The sequence below is a fragment of the Vombatus ursinus genome, unplaced genomic scaffold (genome assembly GCF_900497805.2).
Source record: "Vombatus ursinus unplaced genomic scaffold, bare-nosed wombat genome assembly UNPS02015255.1, whole genome shotgun sequence".
Lineage (NCBI taxonomy): Eukaryota > Metazoa > Chordata > Mammalia > Diprotodontia > Vombatidae > Vombatus > Vombatus ursinus.
In genome coordinates this window covers 1,165,755-1,175,232 of record NW_020955033.1, presented here as the reverse complement: position 1 = coordinate 1,175,232, position 9,478 = coordinate 1,165,755, and the positions used below count along the sequence as shown (strand labels likewise).

Here is a 9,478-nt window from a genome sequence, read left to right as displayed (position 1 = left end):
CCCACCACTGGGCAAATATCCTCACCTCAAGGAGTTTAATGGCCAACAGAAAGGTCCCTATATGTGTGTGTGTGTGTGTGTGTGTGTGTGTGTGTGTGTGTATGCACACACATATGTACGTATGTATGTACGTGCGTACATATATATGCATGTGTGTGTATGTATGTATGTATGTATATATCAAAATGTTCATAGCAGCACTTTTTGTAACAGCAAATAAAACAAAGTAGGTCCCCACTAATTGGGGAATAATGGAACAAATTCTGGTAATATGAATGGAACTGGACTATTGCTCACGATAAGAAATGGTAAATGAGAACTTCAGGGGAAAATGGGAAAACTTGTATGTACTGTGATAAAGAGAAAAAAAGAGAACAATATCCAAAGCTACAATAACATAATTGAGAACACCACACAAAAAAGCAGTTGGGACTTAGATTAAATGATCAATCTTGATGTTGGAAAGCTGATCATGAGAATTTACCATGAGATACAGAATGATAACTGCTACTTGCTGAATATAAACACTATCAGCTGGTTTTGCTTAACTGCTTTTCTTGGCTATGAGAGGTCTATGGGGGTAGAAGAGTAGGGAAGTTATTGGTGGGAAGTGACTATGGTTTTAAAAAAAAACCCACAAACAGCATCTCTAATACTTAAAAAAAAAAAGTGAAGTGATAGATTCTGTTCTAATATCCTCATTTTCAAGGCGAGAAAGAAAATAAGAAACCAAACAGGAAACAACTGCAAAGCTGGCTCACTTCAGGATAGGAAATTAATTACAGTATAATTCCTTTATGTCTATCTATTCCCTGAACTTTTAAAGCTTTAAAAATTTTGAGAACACAGAGGAAAATACAAAAGATAATGAGACTATATATGAGCAGGTGCATATCCAAATCCAGAAGTGGATAAAACAGAGGTGATCACAGGATCTCCTTCTGCTTAATTACTACACTGTCATAAATGCCTACACCAGATTTTCTATTCAAGTAGACATGAATTCTATAATAGGCAACAATACCCGCAGGTCCACAAGAGACTCAGTAGAAAAGAACGGTATGGCTTTGGAAGGTGAAGCCATATCAGTACATACTATACTAAGGTATTGATAATTAAGCAAAAATATTTATAGGGAATATTATTTCTGCACAATCAGATATGCACATTTAAGATCAAAATACCTTTCTTCTTTTGCTTCAGGGCTGTTCTGGGAGGAGATAGCAGGTTCTTTTTTCTTTTCATCAGAGTCTTTATCAGTAGAGGGTCCATCTGAAAATGTACAAAATCCATGAACTTTAGTCATTTGTTATAAAGACTGAAATATAACCTTTTATTAATGCTATTTGCTGAAGAAGAAAAGTTCAAATCTTAAGCATTAAAGCATAACTCTATAAACAGATGAGATTTATCTCATCTTTGATCAAGTTATTCTAGTAGCACAACAACGAGAACTGTTTGTCATTTCCCCACTGGCCAAAAAAAATGTTTTTACTTGGTTATCTCTTACTAAAAAATGCTACCCTGAATTAGAATGAATACTTGCATGTTTTTGCATAAAAATAACAATGTGGTTATAGAATACTACAATTGAGGATGAATTTAAATAAAATGCTGTAGTGGTCTTGAAATAAATATATCTACTCTACAAGCATCTATTAGGTACCTACTATGTGCTAGGCACTGAATATAAAATTAATCCCTTCCTACACTCAAGAAACCTAAATTCTACTAGGGAACATAACATTTACACAGATAAGTATAAGATAATTTAAGGAAGAATATTAATGACTAACAAAATCAGAAAAGTCTTTTTGTAGGAGATGGCACCTGAGTTGAGCCTTGAATAAAGAAGTCTAAAGATTTTAAAAGACAAAGGTGATGAGTAAATATAGTCTAGTGATGGGGAACAGCCTGTGAACAGGAAGAAAGGTAAAAGAATATTGAGTTCAAGAAACCACAAGCTATCTATATTCTATTGGGATAGAATGGCTAGAATATGTGAAGAGGAATAATAAGAAATAAGTATGCAAAGATAAGCTATGACTTTTTATTTTATCTCAAAAACAAAGAGCCATCAAAGAATCTTGAGAATTAAATGGTCATGAGCTTCAGGAAGACCATTCTGGCAGTTGGGGAGAGGATGGGTTGGAAAGTAGAGAGAACTAATGCTTTCCTCTACAGCAGCCTTGAAACAGGAGGCCATTTTAATAGTTCAGATGAAAGTTTAGGCCTTACTAGAGTGGCAGCTATGGTGGAAGAGACAATGTAGGGAGATCTGACAAGACTTACAACTGGGTAACTAATCACCAACATAATAACTAACATTTATAAAGCACTTTATCATTTGCAAAGTGCTTTATATATACTACTTTCAGTAAGCTTCACAACAATCCTAAGGTAAGTACCACAGATATTATATCCATTTTATAGATGAGGAAATTGAAGGTTAGAAAGTCTAACTTATTCCTCCACATAGCCAATTAGTTAGAATTAGTATCTGAATCTAGGTCTTCCTGACTCCAAGGCTAGCATTCTACACTGTACAAAGGGAAGGAAGGGAAAATGAAGAGCCAAAGATGACTCTGAGGTTATAAACCTGGGTAACTAGAATAATTGTGGTGTTCTCAAAAAAATCAGGTAAGTCTAGAAGAGAGGTAGATTTACAAAGAAAGATAATGAGTTTTTCTTTGGACAAACTGACTTTGAGATATCCAACAGACAACTGGTAACATGGGAATGGAAGCTCAAGACAGAAAGAGGTGTGGAGGAATAATTCAAATTTTGGAACCAAATATGTTTTAAGCCCACCAGGAAGGACATGTTACTTTACAGTCACATTTAAAAAGAAGAAAAAGAAAAGACCTTATTCAAATAATCTTGTAGTTCCACTAACTTAAGAAACTAAATGCTATGGTACATGTCTACACTAATTTTTCCTATCCTTCTGAATGGCATATGTATGAAGAATCATAACCAAAAGATTATTACAGTAAAACTCAGCAGCAAAGAACAAAAATGAAATCTGTTACATACTCTGTGTTGCTTTCCAGGAGATATAAACTTGTCTTTTAGAGATGTATACACACTATAGCATGTATCAAAACTTCAACTAATTTTCAATTATATGAAATTATAAATCTGAAATTGTAAAATTCAAGTCTATATAGGAAGATTAGCACAATTTTTAAGTTGCTTACTAAGATAATCAAGAAATTTTTTAAAAATAATATTTTTTTTCCAATTACATGTAAAGACAATTTTTAACATTTTTTTTTTTTTTTTTTTACAAAATTGTGAGTTTCAAATTTTCTCCCTTCTCTCCTCCCTACGAGAGTAAGCAATGTAATTTAGGTTATATATGTGCAATCAAGTAAAACACATTTATATATTAGTCTAACAAGCAATTTCAAACTTGTTTTAAGAATGCCTCTAAAGTTAACTTACGCTTTTACTCCTCTTCCAACAACTTACTAGAGTAAGTGGTATTTTTAAAAACTAACTTTCTTCTGACCAAGGGTTTTTCTGGCTATATACATAGATAGGAAAAGCCAAAAATGAAATGTTATTTAATTTTTAACTTAAAAATTTAAGAAGTCAAGACCACCATTATTATAGATGTAAAATAGCAGTATTCTCTAAGTTTAGAGGGGAAAAAAACTGAGGTCCAAAAAGAAGAAAAGGACATAATTAGCATCTACAAAAAGAAGAATACAGACTATTATAATACCTAGCAACTTCTTCCAGGATTTGATGAGAGACTTCGCTAAAGATGTAACTTCTTCATCTGTGCTCTGTTTGCGTATAGCATTTACCGACATTCCAATTCTTGTGGACTGCAAGGCAACCACAAAAGCAAACTTATTTATATAAACTATTACTCATTACAAATAAAGTTTCAAATTTCACTCAAATACAATTTCTTGCAGTGCATCCAATTTTCAATTTCATGCTGTAAAATGTTATTTTAAAAGATTCTATTGCCCAATTTTAAGTTCTTCAAAGGAAATTTCACGCGCGAGCGCATGTGCGCACACATACAGAAGAACAATTTAATTACAAGTCTAATATTTTATCATATCAAATGTTGGTTCACCAAGTATATCATTATGTATGCAGATTGTTTATTTTTAACTATAATGCTCTTTTGAAAACAAGCTTGGGCAAACTCAATAACCGAGTATTTGATGAACCCAAGGTATTGGGGAGAGAACTCTGTATTTGACAAGAACTGTTGGGAAAACTGAAAATCAGGTTTAGCAGGAATTGTATTTAAATCAATATTCTATATCATATGCCACAATAAGCTTAAAATGGATATACAAACTGAAATTAAAAGCTTATACCATTAAAAAAGAGAACCAAATCAAGTACTTTTCATAGATATGACGAAGGATAGAGATCTTTAAAAAGAAAAAAAAAGGAATAAAAGCTATCAAAATGATAGAGAATATTTTGATTTAAAGAATACTGAAAAGCTTTTGTACTAACAAAATCAACATCAATAGCACAGGGGAGAAAGTAGGAGATTCAGGAAAAAATCTTTTCATCAAATATCTTTGACAAGGGTCAAATAGCCAAGATAAATAGGGATAACTATATATAATATACATATTATATATGACGCTATACAGTTAATTATAACAGCATTTACATAGCACTTTAAGGTCTGCAAAGTGCTTTATGTGCGTTAACTCAAACCTCAAAACAATCTGGTGAGGTAGGTGCTATTGTAATCTCCATTTTACAGATGATGAAACTGAGGCAGAGAGAAGTTAAGTGACTGCCCAGGGTCACACAACTACTAAGTGTCTGAGGCTGGATCTGAACTTAGATTTTCCTGACTCTAGGTCTAGCATTCTATCTACTACATTATCTTGCTGTCTCTATATATAAATAATATCAAGAGCCATTTCCCAATAGTTAAATAGTCAAGGGACATAAACAAAATTCTCAAAAATTATATGAATTATTAACCACTATACCAAATAAATCAACAAGCATTTATTAAGCACTGTGCTAGGCACCAGGGACACAAATAAATGAATGAATAAATAAAAGTTCCTTAATTTGAAGAATTTATATCAGGGAAAAACAGTGGTCAAGGTAGAAGTGGATGGTATTGTTTTGACTTGCCGAGCACATGCTGCCACCTGTGTTTCCCTCTTGCTGATTCAGCCAGGCTAATTTGCCTGTCCTAAGGTAACTACAATAACGTAAATTTGGTTTTGTTGTTTTTTTTTAAACTGCATGCTGTATAATTATAAATGATCAAAGCCTGGCTCCAGAGAAGAGTTGAATAAACGACCCTCACTTTCACAAAGAAAGGAGAGATGTGCTCTGGGTGTAGATAATAGAACTACTGTCAGACTCAGAAGATGTGTTTGTTGGTTTAACTGTCTTCCTTCCCCCAACTCCCCTTTTTTTCATGTATTTGAAGAGATGTCTCAGTGGGTAGGAGATATGAGTGGCATAGTTCAGAAATAAAGGTGATATAAAAGGAAAAATAAGCTTTTTTTTAAAAATAAAAATGTTTAGGAGAATGTAAGTTATCTTTAAATGAACTAACATTTTTTATATCGTTATTCCTCTATGGAAAAGGGCAGGTTGGTACAAGTACATAAAACATATCAGCTTTTGCTAACACGAACTTCCGAGGGTCAAAAGTCACACTAATGTTAAGTCCTTTTTAGTCTGTTTTGTAACTCTTAGATCACAGGATCAAGATCTACAACTGACAGAGAGGACATTCCGGCCACCTGTAGATTGGAGAAAATTCCTTTAGATGAGCCCACCTTATAATAAAAAAGGTAATATGGATGGCAAGAAATACATCTAATCAGTCACAATGCTCATCAAGCTTGTCTCTTCCTAAGTACCTGTTCTATAATTATGGCATCATGTTCCCTTAAAGTTACTCTAATCTCAAATTTAACAGCAAAACCTAAAGGTGCTTTGAAGAATCACGTTTTGTAATTATCCTATTAAGAGCCTTAATGGCCAATCAATACAACAGATTTTGATCTCTATACTTAAAACTAAAAAAAATTAAGATACTTCCATCTGCCATTTTTCAAACCTGAAAAAGGTTCAGATTGTTTTGTTCTCTCTGTAACTTCTAATCTCCTAAGTATAATACACCTATATATATATGCCAACCCAGACAACTATAGAAGATGGAGATAACAGAAAGATAAAAAATGTCTAGGAATTCAGAACTGAAGAAATTGGCTCCTAAAGAACTTCACAGGCCCCAACAAATTTTTCACACTTGACTATACAAGTGGAAAGTAGAGTGCTTAAACCCCAAAATTTTTACATTTGGACATACGGTATGCTTTTATTATTCACGAATATATCCTTGACCTCAGTTCCTAAAATTCAGTAGGCATTTAATAAATGCTTGCTGACTTGACTCCTTGACTCTTCACTTTCACTGATTTCACATACCTAATTGCCAAATCTTACTGTTTCTATCTTTACATTTCTCTCTACTCACACAAACATCACTCTACGTTCAGGGTCCCATCACCTCATGCATAGACTACTGGGATGGCGTCCTATCTGGTCTCTCTTCCTCAAGTTTCTCCCTGCCCTGATCCATCCTCCATAAATATAATTTCCAAAGTGATTTTTCCTTAAGCAAGATCTGACTTATCACGTCATGCCCCTATTCAAGCTAATGACTCCCTAGTACCTCTAGGATCCTGTTTTTGCTTTTAAAGCTTTTTATAGCTTTCCAGTCCCATTGTATATAACTCTGCCTCACTCTGTAATATGATCAAACTTGTTTTCTGGTCCTCACATACAGCACTCCACTTCTCATCTCCATGCATTTGTACTTGCTGTTCCTCATACCTGGAAAACACTCCCTCCCAATATCCAAAGAATCCCCCTTTCTTCCTTTAAGACAAAGCTCAAGCATCACCTTCTATATGAGGCCCTTCTTAATCCTCTCAACTGCTTGTCCTCTCTCCCCCAATTTCTATTTATTCAGTGTATACTTTCATATGCATTTGCTGCCTCTGTTAGAATATAAACCCTTTGAGTAGAGGTTGTTTCATTCTTTGTATTTGTATACTGAACAAGGTAGGGCAGCTAAGTGGTTCAGTGGATAGAATGATGGGCCTGGATTCAGGAAGACTCATCTTTTCAAGATTAAATCTGGCCTCAGACACTTATGTGACCCAGGGCAAGTCACTTAACCTTGTTTGCCTCAATTCCCTCATCTGCAAAAGGAACTAGAGAAGAAAATGGCAAGCCACTCCAGTATCTTTGCCAAGAAAACCCCATGGCCTCAGCCCCATGGCCGCACAAACACTTACTAGCTGCGTGACCCTGGGCAAGTCACTTAACCCCAACTGCCTCACCAAAAAGGCAAAAAAAACCCCAACAAAACCCAAAAAACAAAAAAAAGCACAGTCCCAAATGGGATCACAAAAAGTTAGACACAACTGCAATACAACTGAACAACAACACTAATAGAACTCAATACTGAAATATAATTGAACAACAACAACAACAACACTCAACACTGCATAAGTACTGGTATATAGTAAGTGTATAATAAAGCTTACTGGTTGAAGTGTATACTACTAGGTATGGTACCTCCTATAGAAGCTGACAAACTAGGTAAGCATACACAACCAAGGTGTCAAACACATGCTAGCCACAGGTGGCCCACAATACTCCTGAGTGCCAACCAAACCAAATTAAAATGTAATTGCAAAATATTCAACAAAATAAATAAAAATACAATAAAACACAGATGATATTACAATCTAGTTTTCTAAGTCAATATGTAGTTTAGTGGTTCCATTTCTATTTAAGTTTACCACCAATGATATACACAATACACACATGTACAAGACACTGTGCCAAGTGTTATACAGGATATAAAGGTTATTGATATACGATCATTGCCTTCAAGGAGAAGACAACCTAGTTGGGGAGGAAAGACATGAATTTGACAACTGAGGCCCAGAGAGGTCACACAGAATATAAGTTAACAGCCACCTGAGACTTCACAACCAGCTTTCTTTCAACTACCTGAAATTGCTTTTTAGTCACTAACCTTCACCTAGCCATGACTTAAGCTAGGAAGAGGATAAATAGAAGAGACTCTTGGCTAAACAGTATGTCCCAGAAAAAACCAGGGTATGTGTTCAACTCCCTCTTTGAATACTTCCAAGAGAATCCATCAAAATCCCTCCCACAACCTCCAAATGTGTCTGAACATAAAAGTTAGCAATCAACGCCAATAACATGCTATCTTATTTTCCCCCCATCCCTTTATGTTTTTGATTTCTTGAAAAGGAACAACTTGGCTCAAATTTTGGAACTAGTTCTTAGATCCAAAGTAAATTTATAACTATTTTAGGTTATCTTAAATTTTAAAAAGTCACTAAATAGCAAATTGCACTATTATAGCATAAAAAAAAACTTCAATCAGTGGTATACATTTATGGTATTGTGGTTCATTTGTTTAAGCATTATAGTATGCTTTAATATTTTATGAAAGTTCTCTAATACCATTATTGACATAAGAACATACCTGCAATAATTCCAGAGTCATGGGAATATTCTTAAGTTCCTTTAGTAAATCCAGTGCCCCAGCCTATAAAACAAAATTAATCAAAATATTTAATTTAGTCACATTTTAATATTGTAAAGAAAGTAGAAATGAACTTTTAGCATGTTTTCCTAACCATGACCCCCTTATTTCATTTGCCTACCTAAGCACAAAGGTAACAACAACAACAAAAAAAAAGACAGTCCTATGCACTTCTTATGACTGGGCAGGTGGGGAGAGATGGGGGGGTTGAGAGAGCAAAGTAGAGGGAGGGTGGCAGGGTGAACCAAAAAAAAAAAAGTCAAGGTAGAAGACCTAAGCAGGAGACAATATGGATGGGATAAGCAATAAGGCAGGTAAAAAGCCAAACCACCACATAAGAAAATAAGTATTTATATAATACCTACTACGTGTCAGGGCTAAGCACTTCACGAACAATATTTCATTTGATCCTCACGACAACCCGAGAGTGAAGTGCTATTATTAATCCCATTTTTCAGTTGAGGAAACTGAAGCAGAAATTAAGTAATTTGTCACACAGCTAGTGTTTAAGGCTAGATTTGAACTCAGGTCCTCCTGACTCCAAGCCTGGCATTCTATCCACTGTCCCACCTAGCTGCCTCTAGTTACACCCAACAGTATAACATGACCCCAAATCCCATCTAGCCACCATACACACCAGGAAAGAAAGGAAACACTAGCCACTTCTTTTCACATTAGATAGTCAATATACCAAATACCCTCTAAGGAATATTCTGATGCTTAAAGACAATCTAATTTGTACGTGTATTATCAATTACTATCCCCCCCACCTCCCTAAAAATCTATTTTAATGGAAGAGTCTTAGTCCTGGCCCATTCCATAAAGCATAAGATTTTATTGTACAAAAAGTTATGTACCTTTCCC

The 9,478-nt window shown here is 34.8% G+C and overlaps 1 protein-coding gene across 2 annotated transcripts in view; it reads right to left on the bottom strand.

The window, feature by feature from the left end:
- LOC114031917 (transcription elongation factor A protein 1) overlaps window positions 1-9,478 on the bottom strand; it is a 37,726-nt gene that overhangs the window by 19,844 nt on the left and 8,404 nt on the right. For both annotated transcript variants that reach the window (XM_027847125.1, XM_027847126.1), the window contains exons 2-4: window positions 8,555-8,617; window positions 3,731-3,836; window positions 1,185-1,272 (exon numbers count right to left, since the gene is read on the bottom strand). In XM_027847125.1, coding sequence (XP_027702926.1) covers window positions 1,185-1,272; window positions 3,731-3,836; window positions 8,555-8,617 — 257 coding nt within the window. The remainder of the gene's footprint in view (window positions 1-1,184; window positions 1,273-3,730; window positions 3,837-8,554; window positions 8,618-9,478) is intronic.